Here is a 16,304-nt window from a genome sequence, read left to right on the forward strand (position 1 = left end):
AGCAAATTATGCTACGCCAATAAGACAGGATACACAGTGATGAGAAAGCATTTAGTTATGAGACCTGTGGTAAAGCCATGACACGTCAAATTAGTCTACGCAAACATGACAGGGTGCACACTGATGAGAAACTGTTTGTCAGACCTGTGGTAAACATGCGAGCCTTTACACATTATGGTTTACACATGCTCAGACATGAATGAACACACATCGGTGTAATACATGTATGCCTATGACATGAATGTTTCTTTGGAAATACATTCCATGAAAGAAATTGACGCCCCTTTTTGGTTAATGTTATTGGAAAGTGCACTTTTCTTTAACATTAAAATCAGTCCATGTTTTTGCGACAACTGAGGTCGCTGTTACTGTAATGAAAATTCAGGTAACACTTCAGTTTTAGGCCAAAAAAATAATACTCGTTCTCTGGTCAGCGCGCGCGTCGATTTTAATCATGCGCATCAACCTTGTTTTTTCTTCAAATTAATACGGAAGCTACAACAACGCCCTCTATTGCCGCACCTCCTCAAATTTTTGTACCAAGGAGCACCAAGGAATGGGGAAATTGCACCAAGGCAAATGATAAAGGGCACTAAGGCAAATTATGGAGGACACATGAGGACACAAAAAAAGCAAAATAGTACACACCTTGTCTGTACAATCATAGCTTGAAAAAAAAAAGCCACCCAAATAAAAAAAAACCTGCGTCGCCGCATCAGTTCCGGAACTTTGGTCTGACCAGAGACCGAGTATTTTTTATTTTATTTTTTGGCCTTATAGGGGTTTTCTTTCCATATTGAAAGCCCAAAAATAAGTCTTCAAAATTTTGCTTATTGGCCCACTGTCGTGTACTCAAACAACAACAAATGAATAAATGAAGAAAATTTACTACATACATGAACACCAAATTATAAGACTAGGTTTCTGCCTGAAATGACATCACACTTTTGCACAGGAGTATGCAAATTTTCAATAGCAATTAGCAAAAAGGTACTAAAAACACAAAAAGGCACCAAATGCCCCTTAAAATGGCAAAATAAAATTTGAAAACTAGAGGGTTGTGTTTGTTGAGTTACACACCCAGAGTGGTCAGGCAGACATGTAATTTATTAAACACTGCCCAGTTAGGTTATGAATATACATCAAATTGTGCTTTGCCCTTCACCGACATGTAAATATTGAATATTCCTACTTGTCGAGCTCTGGGCTTTTTGGGCATCTTCTTCCATCGTGTATAAATATTTTTTTTGTAAAAACAGTATTAATTTTTTAATATCTCAAATTATGTATTTATGCCTTGTCATGTAATATGAGATCACAATGAGATGTACAAATAATAAAGAATAAACGATTAGTTATGAAATTAATATCCAAGTCTTTCGTGATTTATTGTACGTACCATACGTTTTCGTTTGTAGTTTTTTGTACATTGTATATTTTTTAACATCCCAGTTAATAAAAATTCATTAAAGGTAATGCAAATACCCCCCCCCCCCCAAAAAAAAAAATTATATATAAATTCTTGTTAGGCAAAGTAAAAAAGAAAAAAGGTTTAGCATCCCCGTCCGCTTTCCTTTTTTTGAGGCCACTTTCCCGTCTCATTTTTCCTATTTTAAAACCCCCCAAATGATAAATTTGTAAAGACTTACTAACAACCCCCCCCCCCCCCCCCCACCCCCGCCCCTGTAAACATTTCTGGAACCCCCCCCCCCCCAACTCCATGTATAATATCCGCAACCAAAAGGTTTTGATTTTATACACCATAAGTGTTATGATGTTTGTTCCAGTTGGCAAATTCAAGTCGAACGAAAGTTTCGTCGGGTACGTACCGGTGCCACTGCCGATCCGGTACGTGTGCTGTACGTAGAGAGCTAGAGGGCGCTGTTCAAGTGTTCATCATTTTGGTTTGGTCCATCCACCATACTTGCCATATGTCATGTATGCACGGCAAAATCTCAAGTTAATTCCAGGTGAGTGTCGTGACATGAATAACCATTTTATGTTATTTTAGCAATGCAAATCATATGCACACTTTGAGCTATTGTATTTGCTGAGTCGTGTAGTTTAGGACATGGATCATTAAATCTTGTGTGTGTTCCGTTTGCAATCCTTGCTCTTTTTGGTCTAGCCGGCCGGCGCGGCGAAATTTCTTTTCCCTGATTTCGCTCGCCATGCATGCTTGCCACTGGCACTGCATGCACTGCCCTGGCCCTGCAAAGAGGGCGCTGGCCTGCTAGCTTGCCTGGGAAGGGATGATGAGCTTTACAGAATCTTGTGAACGAAGTGGGGATGGCAGTGGAAGTAACTAGACTGCAGTTAGCCAATTCGGACAAATGCTACCGTATCCGAAAACATTCTCATACTGATCATGGAGGAAGCACATTCCATACTGGATTGTGATATCTTTGCGGACCATATGTGGACAGTTTTGAGCGTCGCATAATGCAATCATGCATGATCACCCTTCATGAATTCAAAACGGAGCCTGAGGAAGTGACGGGAACATTTACAGCGTAGATAAGTTTTACAGATTTTCGTACATTATTACGGTTTTCAACGAAAAAAAGCATTTGTGAATTTAGAGTAATAACTCGGTCTTAACGGCCGCTTAAAACCTGGCAGGGTGGTGGTCATGGTGACTTGCAGGTCTTGACTTGCAAAATCTATCCAATCAGAGCGTAAATTCATCAGCCCTTCCCAGCATCCTGTTTGCCCGCCCTGCAAACTTTGCAGGACGGGGGGTAAAAGCAAATTCCCTGACTAATGTACAACCAAAAAGAGCGTCCTCTGCCATACTTTTGTGATACGTATGCTTGGCAGGTATGTTTATTTTTCCCCAGGACTTTAGTTGTGAAATTAGAGTATAAATACACGGGTAGTCGTGAAGTATAGGACACCAAGTTAGCTCTACTGTGGAGCGCTGGAACTACCGTTACGGTCATGACGGTACCCTCCATACTAACGCTCCACCAAAATAGACATACTTTGACTCGGTCATACTAAAAAGCGTCAACACACTCCAAAGCGTCAACACAGAGTCAACACAGCGTCAACACATCCAAAATGCATTAAAATTGACACAAGCAGTCTGTAACCCATACAGTATGAACAGAAACAAGATTTTGGCTTAAAATCAATAGGTTAAACGTCTGAAAATTGCGATTTTCCGTTCAAGAAAATTGGCTCTCCGTGCCGCTCCGAGATCGGCTGCCATGTTGCCTCAGTGGCAGCGCAGACCATACCATTATGCTAAAGGGTGGTAGCGTTGTACAATAAACCTCAGTCTCTCACAGATCAGAGTGCACTGGTATAAACAAGCGCCCTCTGTTGTTTATGATAAGATAATGTCATTACCTTCACACCCCTACTTGAAATGGTGTAGTCCAAACTTTGTGCGAAGTCAAGATGGCGGACAATGGCCGTGCAAGTTGAAGGTCATTTGTTCGCGTGAAAATACGATATTTTTAACAACGAAATGGAAACTCAATCCAATGGAAATTCTCTTTTATTCTATGCTTTACAGTTATATGCCCTTTTTGTCAATTCAGAATGTGTTTTGGATGTGTTGACGGTGTGTTGACGCTTCTGTCATGTGTTGACGCTTTTTAGTGCGACCCCTTTGACTAGCAGGGCCTACACATTTATATTGGCGATTGTGGAGTGTAGGGCCCGGTTCCTATAAGGGAACAAAATCCACTTTAAAATTATTGGACCTACCAAACTAGTTGTCGACATTCTCAATAAACAGGTATGCCATAGAATAAGGGCAGGGTTTCGATTTTTTTGAGGGAAATTTGGGGGTAAAATGACGATGACAGCGCGGCGACAACACGCGACCTGAAAATAAAGATGGAGATCACCGCGCGATGTACCATGAGCACGCACGGCGCGCTGAATCGCAAGGCACAAACCGCACAGGAAAATTGTGATTTCTACCTCAAGAATCTGTTCAAAATTGCAAAATGGGTGTCATTAGAATTGAGAAAAGTCTGCCTTTGATTGTAAAGGTGATTTTTGAGCAATAAAAAATATTTTTGACTCTAATTTGATCAAAACAAAACAGGGGCCCTACACTTCAAGATCGCCTTTATATTACTGAAACACGGTATGCATTATTTTCTTGCATACCCTGGAGGACAAAATGCCCCAAGAAGCTGGTAAAGAGAATACAAATGAGAAAGACAGCCACCCTGGATAGATCTACTCATTCAGACATTTATTCCATAAAACCCCTGAAATTGTTCCCAACAAGCAGTAATTTTGAAAAAAGAACAAATAATAATAATAGTACCGGAGTCTTATATAGCGCACATATCTACCAAGTACCGATGTCGTGCAGAACGCACCTGGGGCGTTGCTTTTTGAATTTAGAACCATAAAATTCTGACTCACTGGTAGTGTTGCGCATGCCTACGTGAGGATTGTGAACGTTCAACCAATGAAACGGTAAAAGGCACTGGATTCTTAGGAGTCCACATTTTATGTGACACTGAAAAGTGTTTAAGACCAGCTAGCCATGTCTTTATCATCAGTTTAAGACCAGCCAAGTGACGGGCTCTCGACCAATAGGAATGGCTAAACTGTCTGAGGTATTTATGAATGTGCATTTCACAACACATGGGACAGGGCTTGATGTCCCATCCGAAGGACAAAGCAATAATGGTAAAGTGCCTTGCTTAAGAGCACAAGCACCATGTACCTATAGTCAGGATTCGAACCCGTGTACCACGGCACACGAGTCGAACACCGTAACCATTGGACCACAGCACCCCAAAATATTACTGCTCACAATTAATTATAAATGTGTCTGCCGAGATGTGCCATCCATTTCTTTGCTGATCCGTTGAGGGTGACGTCACCATCGTCGATCGAAGAAAAACAAGTCGCACTGAATCAAAAAACTGTTTCGTGTAGTGATATGTGCCCTGCGCCGTATGACATGGGCTTTTAGCCCGGGGCACATATAACAAGAAACAGTAATTAATTAAGCGCGACTTGTTTTTCTTTTATAGTGACGTTACACAAGTTCCGTTTACAAATAAAACCATGCCCTTTACACAAATGAGCACGTATTTATATTCAATTTTCTGGAAAGAATGTTGCAACCTGAAGCTGCTTTTTCCTTCATATATCGTCTCAATGAAGGTCAGTCATTGCAAAAAATGACGATAAGACATGAATCTGGGACTGAGAAACATTTTCTTTTTTGATAGGAAATACTTAAATAAAAAAAATTTGTTTTTACTCTCCATAGACTTTGTACACAACTGCTGAAGTAGCGTCAGGTTGCAAAATTCTTACAAATTTCTGTTCCTTTTTCTACATCATTTTCATTTGATAACATCTCCTAGGGTCTGAAGATCAATACAATTAGAGAGCTGAAATGAGTGCAGAGGGTGGTGTTGATCCTCTTGGGGCACAGCCAGACTCCAGTGGGTCCCCTTCAACTGTGATTGTCCAGCAACCCAGTGCCAGCGATAGCATGGCCTCCAACCCCGCCAAGCGAGCTAATGGACCGGGCGATCTGCCCGGCGAGTTAATGTGTCGACCCCTGGGCCTAGTGGTCCTGACGGGTCTGGATGTCACATACAACGCGGTGCACCGTGCAATCTGGGATTCCTTCAGTGCCAACAGGAGGCCTGACCGGGTGCCGCTGTACTTCAAGGCGTGGCCGGCCGATCACGAGTACCCAAAGTGCAGGTCAAAGGTTGGTTAAAGCCAGAGTCCATCATTTGCGGCTATCCAAAAAGTAACTGGCGTAATTATTGTTGAAAAACATACTTGGTTGAAAGATAGTAAGGGGCCTAACTCCCTGTGAAATTATTCTTTCTGGCAAGCTGTCATTTTGAAGAAATCAACGAAAGAAGGCCTTTCTAACGGTGCGTCTTAAGAAGCACCGTTGGAAATTTCCGTTAGTAAATCGTGCGCAAGCATTGACACGACGCACATGCGCGCGTGGTTGCTATAATTAGTCGGATCAGTGCGCGACATCGCGTAGCTGCAATCGGCTCAGTGAGAACGTGTCTCGGACGCTGAATTCAGGCCCAATTCAAAACATGATTCAGCAACTTTTGATTTGAAATCGAGATCCTAGAATGCTGTTTTTCTCGAAATATACAGCTTAAGCTGAGCTAAAACTTCATCAGGTTAGTTGTTCAGTACCCTTCAACAGCATAGTTGTAATTGAACAGGGGGTGAACAATGGCAATTTAGCAAGGTGTTGAATGCACCCTGCATACATTAGGCAAAAAAAGTAAACTTGAAATAGAGTGGGTAATTGTCCCAAGTGCACCCCTCCCCCCCCCCCCCCCCAAAAAAAGGGAACCGTATTAATTTTTAATTTTTTGGTAACGTAGCAAAGTAATGGCTGGGAAAAACTAATCCCCAAAATTTTGCTGCGCTAGTTTTGGGGGCAGTTATGACAAAAAGGCAGTCATTGCGTACAAATTCAACGAAAGCAATACATTTGCACCTCCGCTCTTGCTTTTCATATTAAATTTGTTCAGAGTAATTCCCACTTTTTCGTGAACAAACAACCTTTTGGTGCCCCCACCCACCAGATTGCATATTGGATCTGTCCTTGGGGGGGGGGGGGGGAAATCATTCCATAAACAGAAAAATTCCAACACCCACATGGGAAATAGTACACACATACTGTTGGACTTCGATTCTGGAGGTTTGCCAAACCCAATGTTAAAGAGCGACTGTTTAGGGGTACTGTACCTATCCCAACAGATTTAAACAAAACCAGCTGTTGAGCTTTGATGGGTTGTGCCCGGTTAGGGTTTATTAATTAACCCTAACCCCCTAGGCCCTTGTTGCTTACAACCATCCTCAATCCTCCAAAATCCTCCAAAATTTTGCAACTCCGCCTAAATTGTTCAAAATTGTCAGACAGTCCTGCCTCAAAATGCATTCATCCTCAATCCTCCAAAATCCTCCTCATCCCAAAACTTTGCACTCGTGTTTAAATGAAGGATAACCAACGCCAAATCCTTCAAAATCATCAGACAGTCCTGCCTCAAAATGCATTCAATCCTCAATCCTCCAAAATCCTCTTGTGCTTCAATCACCATTCATCCTCAATCCTCCAAAATCCTCATGTGCTTCAATCACCATTCATCCTCAATCCTCCAGAATCCTCATTTGATTCAATCACCATTCATCCTCAATCCTCTAGAATCCTCCAAAACCGCCAGGAGGATTTTGGAGGAGTGAGGTGGGTTAGGGTTAAAGATCAACTTGATACACAGTGCTGTGCTGGACTGCTAGTAAAAACTAATCTTGATCGTTGTGCAGCTTGTTCTGAATTCTAGCAAAACAGGTGCACACATGACATGACCGCTACGAGATTCCGAAAAACATTGGTGCGATAGCGGTTCGTGGGTGATGATGGTTTGTTTCAATAACACCTTCCCTTTTGCGGGTTGTTGCGTTTCCAATTAATACTGACCTTTATTTCCCACACCTAATGCCTTATTACTCCTCAGCAACGAACCTCTTACGAGTGGTACATCCCCAAGGGCATCATCAAGAGCGGCTGGATGAAGAAACACCTCCAGCAGGTCCCTGCCTTGGTGGTGGTCTTCTTTGACTTGGACTGGGATGAGAATATGTGGAAAGAGCGACAGATGGAGTGCGCCACCAGGGTTGAGGTTGTCAGGTAGGGATAGACATGACAAACAGACAGTGTTGTAGAACTTTGACTCACTGTATTCAAAAATATTCCAAACTGTATTTGAACCCCTGATCATGAAAACAATAGGTGCCCAATGTCAAGGCTCTGCTAACAACAGAGTTATGTGGTTATGATCACCACTGTGTGCTTTCAGCTTTAGTGCAGACATTTTAGTATCTAAACTACATAGTTGTAAGATTTTTACGTGCTCACAATAAATATCCCGAAGAAAGACGTCATTTGGAACAGAAAGTGTAGTGCAAGCACATGGAGTACATGTGCGTGTTGGTTCGCGAGCTGAATCACGCGCTAATGTCTTTTACACACATTTTGCGCGCATGATGTATTTACTTCAGTACTCTATTTTCTGCTAGTTGACAGGATTTTTCACTGCATAACTGTGAAGTTGGCCCGGACGTGTTTGAGCGATCAAATTAGAACTACATGTAGCAGTAGAAATGCCAAATTTGGTGAAATCAGCTGTCCACAAATTCTCTTTGTTGTGTTTGCTAATGTGCATTTGGTAATTTTCGGTTTCAGGACCAGTCTTCATGGTAGAGGCACCCGTGTCGCTGTCGTCCTCATCCAGAAAAATGCACCTCTGCCACCAGGTAAGCCTTGGGTATGAATTGAAAAGCTTTCTTTCAGACAGTTTTATGAATTTTTCAAACTTGAAAGAAAATCCTAACCATGCAAATGTATACTTGCAAAAGCAGAAGCTAAATTTCTTACTCTGATCAAGATTGGACTCTGTGTACAAGTAACCCATCAACGAAGAGTTGGTGGTGACTTGGACTGGTTCCTGATCCATCCACTGCGTATTTCGAATGTATCCAAAGTTACTGGGGACGGGGATTAGTCTTGGAGACCATCGCAAAGTTGATTTCGAACGAATTCGCGCCCCGATGACGTCTGAGTTCACCCAAAGATGCGTTGGCTATAGCTTTTGCACATTTAGGAATTCCTGGTACTTCGCACGCAAACCAGTACAGTGCAGTACGCACACGCTGTGTGTCCCGTCCACGGAAAGAGGTAAAAACGCACAGAGATCATAACTTGACAAAACTGGTGCCATCTACTCACCAGAATACCTCCCAATGTAAATTGATGGACGTTTATGAAGCTTAAACCTAGCTTGTTTTTACAATCAAGTTTCCAAATTGCACTTTTGTCATTCTGCTTTACCAGCATTTCTGTGGTATTTTAACTGATTAAACTTTCGATAACTTCACTCCGCTATCCCCTCCGTTTACAAGTACCCCCTCGCCGGCAAAGAGAGCACAGTTGGGGGTGACGGACCGACGCCATCTTACCTGACTGCAATTTTGCCGGGACGCACGGCCGTACCATGTACCACTGCGTGTACATAGTACAAATCCCCTGGTGTACATGCGTCACACACAAGGAACGGTGCGCGTCAACCAGCTAAATGTCCCACCCATGGGACGTCGTTGGTGGGTAAAGGGCGCCCTCTTTGTTCATGCACAGAGCCCATTGCTGCAAGTAATTACTTGTGTTTTGATCAGAATGGCAGTGAGTTTGTCAAATGTTACCTTTTTTTTGTCATTCAGGTGAGGATGTGATAGCCGCAGAGAGAGCGGCCGCTCTGTGCGCAGCCTGCGAACTCTCGGCAAAGTCCCTCTTCGTCCTGCCCTGCGTCGATCATTTACTGGGTTACACCATCAGACTGGAGAATGCGTTCTACGAGTTGACGCAGGGTTACTACCACACGGAAGCTCGCAGAGTCAAAGCGCACCGAGAATTCCTCAACAGAACCACTCATCAGGTACGGACACCGTGTCCACGTACCCCCTCAACAGTTTGCAAAAAGAGAGTTGGGGCTGGCCACTAGGAGGATCTCTTGAATGCATTGTTCAATGTCCATGGCGTCCGGACGCTCACACTGAGGAGTCATTTGTTTCTGTACATTCTTATTCTTAACCCTAACTTCCTAGGCCTTTTTGCTAGGATATAGCCTCTATCCTGCAAAATCCTCCAATTGGCCTCATGGAAAAAATAACATATAGCCTCAATCCTGGAAATTCCTCCATTATTTCTTGAATATGGTCCGCGGAGGGGTGACCCACTGCTTGAATCCTGCAAAATCCTGTGGCAGAGACTGTCAATATGTTGAGGCTTGGCCAGTGACATCCTGGAGCAGTACAGAGGATTTCAAGCATAATCCAGGCCCATATTCATGCATGGTTGAGCAAAAACAACACAAGGTCCGGCCCAAGACATTGAAAAAGTGCATCCTACGAAATCAGTAACACACTTTGGCCATGTGTCCTCAATCCTCCCAATTCCTTGGCTTTGGCAAAGAGGATTTTGAAGGATTCAGGGTGGTTAGGGTTAATAAAATGATCTTTGTGTACTTTTCAGGCCGCTTTGTAGTCTGTAACGCGATGCTCGCGGGACTGAAAAATTGATGCACGATCATCTTACGCAAGATGCAACTACTGTAAACTGCCCAAAAAAGGCTTATTGTCTAGTGACCATCAGCGTTGTATGTTCATCATCGCGCCACCAACCACAAACCAGCCAGTGGGTTGTAAATAAGCTCCCAAGATGCCAAGTGTAGGAATTGACCTAGAATCGCGTCAACACAGCTTGTGAAATATTGTCCAGTTACATGATATACAAATGGACGAGGAACGCGCAAAATCTGAGACAAACAAAATTTAGTGTACAAAACTCCATAGGGTTGTCTAAGGGGCGTGGCTAACTCGCATATGGCGATAAGTCAAGTGACCATGGCAAGCCCTAATTTTGTTCTGGAATAGTTGTGAAATGTCAGTAAAAGTTTTCGGCGGGAACCTTGTAAATTTCACTTCTCGCTTTCCCGTCCCTCTTTCCGAACTCTTTCATTGCTTTCTCAATGCCGTATTCCTTGGGTGTTGATAGATCCCTTTCTTGTATTTCCCCTCGACAGTTACTGTTTGTGCGCCACGCCTTCAAGTTCGCGTTCTTCAGCGAACTCAAGCAGGATACCCATGGGGCTCTCAAGTAAGTTTACATTAAATAAGGGATGAACTATGCATGCAGAATACACCTTTGCCCACTTCTGTCTCATTTTGCCAAAACACCTCACATATTTCTGTGAGTTTCTCATTTTCACTTTTTAATTTTTTCCCCTGCATTACAGACAGTACAAGGCTGCGTACACACACCTGACTGAACTCCGAGCGCATGACACAAACATGCTGGAGATCAAGACTATTGCTGGATTCATCAACTACAAGGTAAAAAACAAAAGAGTCTTGTCTTTAGACGTCAGTTTCTTAGGAGTCATATCAGACGGAGCACTATGTACAATATAATGTCAGTGTGACGAACACTGCCAAATGATTGGCTAAAATGCCAAATGTTGGGCTATAACCGGCATACATTTGTGGTCCAAAATTACATCTATACAGATCATTGGTGGCTAAAACCGTTATAACAAATGACCAAAATATATGAAAAAAAATCCTTTTGTGAAGTCGTGGACTCTTTTGTGAAGTTCCACATTGCCATTCATTAGTTTTTTGGGTTGTTTTTTTTGGGTTGTTTTTCGGAAAAAGAAGCTCAGCACGTTTATATTAGGAGGTAAAAAAAATGTACAGAGAACATTGTATGTGTCTCTGAACAGAAATCTTTAGGTCACTTGACTTAATTTGCGTGATATAACCCACCTTTTGTTTGATCATTTGATTTATTTTGGCTGCTGGACCTTGTTGAAATTGCCGGCCAGTCATATGAGATTTCATAGCGATCACGGCCAATTTCTCCTACTCCATGAAGGCAGGGAACACTTAACTGTTAAAATAGTTGCTTTATATATTTTGGCTGCTGAGCCTTGTTGAAATTGCCAGCCAGACAGTTAATCACGATTAGAACTTCAAAATGACTTGATGATAGTCCAGACAATTTCGACTGTTTTCCCCAGGTGTGTCGTCTGTGCTTCTTCCATAACACGCCCCTGGACGCTATCAGTCAGTTCCGTAAACACGTGGACCTGTTCAAGAACAAGATCGGCTGTGCTGAGCTGGCATTTGAGCACTCGGCCTGGATGTCCAAACAGTGAGTTTGAAAATGTAACCTTCTGGAAAGTTTTTACTTTGTCTTTGTGACCTGGAGTATGTAATTCATGACCTGTGGGTTGAGGTTGTGGGTTCGAGTCCAGCCTGTGGGGTTGTGATGTGGATGTGTTTCTTCTTGGGCAAGAGTCACCAGTAACCTCTCCCCAACCAGGGGACCTGTGAGGGCAAAAGTAGTTACTGCATTTATATCATGTGTTTAACTCTGAAAAAAAATGGCTTATCGATCTTTGTACTTGTCAGGGAGCTAAAATTGCATCTGGAATTTGTTATAGGCCTGATGATCAGGGGTAATAATGATAACAATATAAAGCTGCTGTATCCATTTCGTTAGAGTGACGTCAGTTCAGTCTAAACCATGCCACTGCCCATTAAGTAGCATTGGAACCATTGAAACCGGAAGCTAACGCAACTTGAGTGTTTGTCCGATGGGCGCTAGTAATCAGTAGCGCGCAAGGGTATATGACCTTTTTTTACTAACAAACTAGATATAAATGCTTGTTATTACTATATTTATTGATTAATACTGCTATCAACATTTGAGTTTGTGTTTCTTATTGACATTCTGACCCTACCCCTCCTACAATCCCGTCCAAAATGGTTGGCACACGTGACATTAAATACACCGTGACCCCCACTCCCCCTCTCCCCCCGGTCAATGTCGGACCACAGACCACGCAATGAGAGACAACATTGACAGGGGGCCGGGGGAGGGTGGCCCAGGGGGATTTGGCAGGGATTGTACCTTAGTGTCTCATTCAAGAAACAAATGGCTTGTGTTTTGATGCCAAGGAATTCCATCACCATGAATTTCGTGAAGTGTTTGCCATTTTTGTCAGTGGTTTTCATTTAGCTTGCTCAAATATTGGAGACTTCTGAGCTAGGACCTGTATTGAAACTGTCACTTGTACACCACCAGATTCAGCATATTTGGGGAGTTATTTGAGGAGGCCATCAAGCTGGGCCTGACGGCAATCCAGACCCAACACCCTGGTTTCTACTATCAACAGGCTGCCAATCACGCCATAGCTAGGAAGCAACTCTGCCGTGGTCTCTGTCATGTAAGTCAATCCATGTCATCAAGCCCCAGACCACACTTCTGCTTGTTTAAATCTGAAATAATGGAGGCCTAAAGCAAGGCATGCATTGGAAGCAGTGTGATTGATGGATTTAGGCGGACGTGGTCCAGTACTTATTAAAAGACAGTAGGGAGTTAGGGTTAATGCTTACAACCTATGAATATGAATCCATGTTTGGCTGTACATCATTGTGATTCAGTGTTCAAAGTAGAAAAAAGACTTGACACTTAGAACCTGAGTATACAGTGTTTACGTCGGTGAGGAGCAAATCCCAATATTGAGTGCATTGAACCTGCAGCAAAAAGCTGTATACATTGCCAAGATTTTGAACTGTCTCCTCCCCCCCCCCCCTTCATTATTTGGCCCTGGAAAATTAAATTGGCTGCGACTGGCAGTAATACATATGAAAGTTGCTGCCTTGGGCTAAGAGCTGCCTTCCTTTGATATGCCCTCATTCTTAAATGTAAATGAATGAACAGCGTATAGTCATGCTTTCTCTTAGTCTACACACCACTATCTTTAGTCCATGCACCGAGCTTATAACATTTGCCTGTATCCCCCCCTCCCACCCCCCTGACAGGCAGCCACAGCCATGCCAGCTTCCAATCCCCTGGAGGATGCTGATAATCTGGAATTCTACGGTCAGCGTCCGTGGAGGCAGGGTCATCAAAGCATTGACCCGCCCGATCCTCAGATGGAGAGAGAGGGTATCCTGGCGTTGCAGTATCTGGAGTCCCAGGTTGACCACTCGGTAAGCTTCCGACTAAGACATAGGCGGTGGGGACAATTTCAGAGAGCTGCATGCTTATGGGCCCCGTGCACAAGGGCAATTCCACGGTTACTCACGTTACATTTTGGATGTACTTTTGAGTTTCCTTGGGCTGTAATTATCTTACTGAAAAGGTTTAATAACTGTTATCCCCATGGTAGATAGAGTAGACCTAGACCTACCTAAGCACCAAAGATGACATCCAGAAAAATGTGTTATGTATGATAAACAAGACGCACAAAATTGGTTACTCACGTTACGAAAATGTAACGCGAGTACCCGTGGAATTGCCCACAAGTATCCCATCAATGGCCAGAAAAGGAGAGTTGGGGTGACCTAGACTGGTTCCCGATCCATCCACTGCGAATTTCGAATGTATCCAAAGTTATTGGAGGCGGGGATTAGTCTTGGAGACCATCGTATCGCAAGTTGAATTTTTTTTCTTAAAAACGCGCACTCTTTTGTTGGCGCACGGAGCACAAAAAATATTTGCGTAGCAAAAAGAGGATATCAGCCAAAGTATCATGCTGTTTATGGGCTCCGAGCATGAATGGTAGATGCTGTTTTTCACTTTCAAAAGCCTCAGTGGGGGGACGTACTCCGTTCGTATGGGTATGGCGCAAAAGTACAGACTACAAATGTTATTGCTGGAAAATAAATTTGTTTTTCATGAAGTTCCTCATTTTCTTTTCTGTTGTGAATGAACTCTTTTTGTTATTTGTTTAACTTTTGCGGCTATGTAGTGGATCATCATACCGTTGTTGAGCAGTGCAGTTGCCCAGTTCAAGAAGTACAAGTCAGCTCGGATGAAGCGCAACCTCAGTAAGTTGACTGTCTATTGCACCAGGATACATTCAACCTACTTTCCAACCTACCTCAAAGAGATTTTTCCAGCTTTTCAAATTGAAAAGAGCGTAAATGGGAATTCTTAATGACTTTTTTTGTTCCTTTGGTCAAATGTTATTCAAAAGAATAGAAAAACTATTTCAAAGTTTATAATCTGTTATCTTGCTAGTGGATTATACATGTACTTTATTTCAAAGTCATTCCATTGTACTTTATTTCAAAGTCATTCCATTGTACTTTATTTCAAAGTAATTCCATTGTAAACAAATCACCAATCTCTATCCTCAGGCATTTTAAGCACAGTTAATAGCACACTCTTTCAGACGTAAGGGTCAAAAAAAATGTTTAAACACTGTGCCATCGTATTGTATCAAATATCTCTTTGTTGTAATTTTGCCCGATGTAGTGGTTCAGATGGGGGAGGAGTACTACCATGCTAAGGACTACAGCAAGGCACTCACGTGAGTCATATAAACCATTCATTTCAAACCTGTAGTGTATTTTGCTTTGAAACCCTGCCCAACACATCACCATACATCATTCTGTCTAAGTTGGAAGCCTGCCCAGTGTAGCAAGATCCATCAGGTCAAAAAACTTAAAGGTATAGTCCATCATTTGTAATTTGTGCACTTTGTTCGTTTGAAGCAACAAAAGTGCTCAAGATCAGAAGAAGGGTGCTGAACAACTAACCTGATGAAGTTTCAGCTCAGCTTCAGCTGTATATTCCGAGAAAAACAGCATTCTAGGATCTCAATTTCAAATCAAAAGTTGCTGAATCATGTTTTGAATTGGGCCTGAATTCAGCGTCCGAGACACGTTCTCACTGAGCCGATTGCAGCTACGTGATGTCGCGCACCAATACGAAGAATTGTAGCAACCGCGCGCGTGTGTGCGTCGTGCCAATGCTTGTGCGCGCTTTGCCGAATAACAAAACGAACTACTAATTTAAATTTCCTACGGTGCGTCTTAAGAAGCACCGTTGGAAAGGCCTTCTTTCGTTGATTACTTCAAAATGACAGCTTGCCAGAAAGAATCATTTCACAGGGTGTTTAGTCCCCTTACTATCTTTCAACCAAGTATGTTTTTCAACAATAATTACGCCAGTTACTTTCCGGATAGCTGCAAATGATGGACTATAACTTTAAGGCCCAACTGCCTCAGAGCTTGTAGTTGCCAACTCCAACAGAACAACACATTGGCATTGTTCAGTGGGACTGGCTCCTATTGTCTGAAGATGTACTCTTGTTGATGGCCCATCACAACAAGGTCTCACTGACTATGGGCTCCGTTCGCGAACAAGAGAGGGCGCTTTTTAACCACTTTTGAGAGCTCCAGTGGGGGACACACAGCATGTGCGTACTGATTTGCTCACGTGCAGCATGCGTGTGAGTGTGACACTACCGTAGCAAAAGCTTTTAATTCTGGTCACCGGATTCCACTAAAGACAAGAAATTTGGACACAGCCTTGTCTAGATTAACAAAATTTTTCCTGCTTTGTTGGTTGTAGGTTGCTTGGCCGCGTGACATGGGACTACCGTTTGGAAAGATGGTGGCAATTGCTGACATCCATACTAGGAACATCACTGAGGTAAATAGTAGCAAAGGTGTTATGGCTGAGTCTGAAATGGAGATATAAGAAATAGTGGGAGTAGGAATGTTGTTTTAATTGGCACTCATAAATATGTCCAAAATGTACTGTAAAGTTTCAGACTGTAATGCGTTTGGAAAACATGGCTAGCTGTTGCACATGCATTCATGGAAGAAGTTGAGCCCACTTTGCACCAGTGTTGTATTGGAGTCCCTGTAAGACCCTGCAAGTCCATCACAAGAACATCACAAGAACATCACAAGTC

The 16,304-nt window shown here is 42.8% G+C and overlaps 1 protein-coding gene across 1 annotated transcript in view; it reads left to right on the forward strand.

Moving 5' to 3' along the window:
* The first annotated feature begins 1,826 nt into the window (after positions 1-1,826).
* The window catches only part of LOC119730377 (trafficking protein particle complex subunit 11-like), a 31,675-nt gene continuing 17,197 nt past the window's right edge, over positions 1,827-16,304 (forward strand). The window contains exons 1-13 of the mRNA XM_038203240.1: positions 1,827-1,970; positions 5,352-5,707; positions 7,491-7,663; positions 8,219-8,289; positions 9,250-9,464; positions 10,611-10,684; positions 10,824-10,920; positions 11,607-11,740; positions 12,677-12,818; positions 13,417-13,587; positions 14,349-14,427; positions 14,858-14,912; positions 15,959-16,039. Coding sequence (XP_038059168.1) covers positions 5,384-5,707; positions 7,491-7,663; positions 8,219-8,289; positions 9,250-9,464; positions 10,611-10,684; positions 10,824-10,920; positions 11,607-11,740; positions 12,677-12,818; positions 13,417-13,587; positions 14,349-14,427; positions 14,858-14,912; positions 15,959-16,039 — 1,616 coding nt within the window. The 5' untranslated portion in view covers positions 1,827-1,970; positions 5,352-5,383. The remainder of the gene's footprint in view (positions 1,971-5,351; positions 5,708-7,490; positions 7,664-8,218; positions 8,290-9,249; positions 9,465-10,610; positions 10,685-10,823; positions 10,921-11,606; positions 11,741-12,676; positions 12,819-13,416; positions 13,588-14,348; positions 14,428-14,857; positions 14,913-15,958; positions 16,040-16,304) is intronic.

The sequence above is a fragment of the Patiria miniata genome, unplaced genomic scaffold (assembly GCF_015706575.1).
Source record: "Patiria miniata isolate m_02_andy unplaced genomic scaffold, ASM1570657v1 HiC_scaffold_22, whole genome shotgun sequence".
Lineage (NCBI taxonomy): Eukaryota > Metazoa > Echinodermata > Asteroidea > Valvatida > Asterinidae > Patiria > Patiria miniata.